The sequence below is a fragment of the Primulina huaijiensis genome, chromosome 11, assembly GCF_012295235.1.
Source record: "Primulina huaijiensis isolate GDHJ02 chromosome 11, ASM1229523v2, whole genome shotgun sequence".
NCBI classification, from domain to species: domain Eukaryota; kingdom Viridiplantae; phylum Streptophyta; class Magnoliopsida; order Lamiales; family Gesneriaceae; genus Primulina; species Primulina huaijiensis.
This window is the reverse complement of record NC_133316.1, coordinates 539,081-542,189: the sequence shown is the minus strand read 5'-3', so window position 1 is coordinate 542,189 and position 3,109 is coordinate 539,081. Positions and strand designations below refer to the sequence as shown.

The window sequence follows — 3,109 nt, the reverse complement described above, 5'->3', positions numbered from 1 at the left end:
CGGCGCGTCTTAAATAAAATTCAGCTACCTTTGGAGGGATTGTGAAGAATACGATCTTTGCGTCTAAAATAAAATATTTTCAAAATTTTGTTGTGATTTCGTGACTCATTTTTTTTTTGGGGGTAATTCTGAATGAAAATTTGTATATTAGATATAGATTTTTGTATAATATCTTAATTTACTCTCATTTCCAAACAATAATGGGAATTTATGTATAATGCTTATANCAAAAGACGAGGTGGATATATATATATATATATACACACAACACACACACACACACACACACAACTTGGACCTCGGGAGGGATTGTGAAGAATACGATAATCGCGTCTTAACTAAAATATTTTAAAATTTTATTTGTGATTTCGTGACTTTTTTTTTTGTTTTTTTGTAATTCTGAATGAAAATGTATATATTAAATATAGATTTTTNCGATGTGGGACAAGGGAATCACAATCACCCCTCCTTCAGAACGTGACGTCCTCGTCGCGGCCTNTATAATATCTTAATTTACTCTCATTTCCAAAATGATGGGAATTTATTTATAATGCCCATATATCTATTTAATTTTGTGGAAAATTAATTGATTAAATTAGATTGTGTGTGTGTTGTTTGGTTGCATTTGGAATATAGAATAAGACGAGTGCGTATGGACATCGTTTGGTTGAGATAATACGCCGCTGCACACGGAGCTTCAAGCCTTGATACTCTCCACCCAAACACAAATATTGGAGTAAATATATATATTTTTAGCTATTATAAATATTGTTCGAAGCAGAAATTTAAAAGTTATTCATCATAAATATCAATTCCCTAATATGGTTTTTTTTTAAAAAAATAAAATTAAAGCATGTGAAATATATTTTTATTATATTATTATTGCATTAATGTTAATTGGGAGATCGAGGTTTATATTAAATAATATGTAGATATATTATTGTCACCTGTATATATATACATATATATATATTTTTTTTGATATTAAGAAATTGAGTAAACCTTAAAATTCAATTCCAAAATTTTGAGAAAATTTAAAAAATGTTTCGAACGTGAATGTCGGAATAAGTTCATGTATGTGGTCTTATATTGATTTAATGTTCATGTCACGTGATTGTTACTGTATATTATTTGGGTTGGCCTTGGAATATTTAATAGTATATATAAACTTGTACAGGGCCCTGATTATTCAAACGCAGAGACAGAGAGATATTCAATTTGAGAGCGTCGATATAAATTCCACTCATAATGATCAAAACCACAAATTATGATAAAATAATTATTATACGTGAGCATCTGAATTGGTAGAGTATGTCGTGAACGCTTAATTAATGATTATTAGTTCGATTTTTCCTACCAGAATGTTGCACAAAGTTTGTTCAGTGCTATTTATTTAGATAGTAAGATTTACAATCTACTGTTTCATCCTGAGATTTTATCTAGAATGCATCATATAATAACGGCGGCGGGTTTTATTGGCATCGTATACATGGTAGAATAATAATTTGTGTATAATAAAATTTTAAACTTGGAAAAACATGAAGTGGTAGATACGTAAATTACATAATTAAAATCAATTGGTCAATCAAGATTATAGATTTAATTAATAACAAAGAATATCTAGAGACATATACACAAGACGAGCGTAGACAATTAATTCTTGTGACGTACGGAGGCCGACCCCCTATATATATATAAGTTTAAATGCATGCAAGAATTCAAAAACATGGAAAATCATAATTTGATCCTCAAAATTTCTCGTTTGTTGTCTTCTTCTTTTTCTTCTTGCCACTTGAGAACACTGCCAGATGTTGCAGACTGCTCCGTTTCCATCCCCAAAACTAGCGATAGTAGTGTGAGTAGAATTTCTCATGATGAAAATGACCGCTCTTCTTTCTTGAAAAAACACAAAAATCCTGGGAAATTTAACGGGATCTTGGTTTCAAAGCATGGTTCTTCCGATGCGGAAGGAAGGAAATGTCCTCCGGTTACGCCTGTTTCAGTGACGGAGTCTCTGAAAGAAGCTAAAAGGTTTCAAGAATGGAAGAAGATTAATCTTTGTAACCTGCAGCAGAGCTCTTCGTCTAATAGTGGGTGGTTTAGCAGCGGCGAAGAAAAGTTCCCGGAAACAGATGCTTTGTTCAGCTTGTCTTCTTGTTCCGGCGACTCTATTCGTCGGAAAGCTTTCCGGGGAACAAGGTGTGAGGAGATGAAAAGCATCGATGAACTGGGAGAACGCAGCTTCCGCTCTTCGCTGTCATCATCTAACAGAGTCGTCGGTGGAGTTATTACCCACAGTGCGCCGCTGCCTGCGCCACCAAAAATCACTAAAAATCGCCGGAAACCAGCAAGAAAGACCACAGTGAAAAAAACCCACCACCCAGAAACTGAACTGGGCTTTGGTCACATAATGTCAACCCATCTCTACTACGACAAAGATTATGTTTCTTCTGGTCGCCGTAAAACGACCAAGCCTCGCCGGAAAACCACCCAGTCGAGTAAAAACCCTTCGATGATCGAGGAGAGTCTGGCGGTAGAGAAGAAGTCTAGAGATCCCCGTGGAGATTTCAGGGCATCAATGGTGGATATGATTTTGGAGAAACAATTGTTTGGAGCTGAAGATTTGGAGAAACTTTTGAGTTGTTTCTTGAATTTGAATGCAGTTCGCTACCATGGGATTATTTTTGAAGTTTTCTCTGAGATTTGTGAAGCGTTATTTAGTTATTAAGTGTTTCTTTCAATAATAATGTGTGTATGTATCAATTAATTCCTCTTGTCTTTTGTTCATTCACCCATTATGGGCCCACTACAAAATATTTGTGCTGCCTTCTATTTCATTTGTAATTTGCAAGATACAAATTTTATTTGCAACATTTAGTAAATGTTCAAGAGACTAAAATCTTGCCAAGTAATCGCAAACTTGAGAATTTATCATGGACGCGGAAGAGCGGCTGAAAATACGCGAAACCATCTTAGTATAAGCAAAGACGAGTTTGGATACAAAATCTATTACTTAAAAAACCTCTTAATGAATTTCATATTTTCAAGTGTTTTTATTGAAAAAAATATAAGCGATTTTGACGATCGGATACATATAAAGAATTTGTTT

At 34.0% G+C, this 3,109-nt stretch overlaps 1 protein-coding gene across 1 annotated transcript; it reads left to right on the top strand.

The window, feature by feature from the left end:
- The first annotated feature begins 1,715 nt into the window (after nt 1-1,715).
- LOC140988843 (uncharacterized) lies at nt 1,716-2,833 on the top strand. Its single transcript, XM_073457921.1, has one exon. It carries the CDS (start codon nt 1,727-1,729, stop codon nt 2,726-2,728), a length of 1,002 nt encoding a protein of 333 aa, XP_073314022.1. The 5' UTR covers nt 1,716-1,726; the 3' UTR covers nt 2,729-2,833.
- The last annotated feature ends 276 nt before the right edge of the window (nt 2,834-3,109 follow it).

Excerpts from the sequence above, each read along its gene's own strand:
- LOC140988843 (XM_073457921.1), top strand. The coding sequence starts at position 1,727 with ATGGAAAATCATAATTTGATCCTCAAAATTTCTCGTTTGTTGTCTTCT.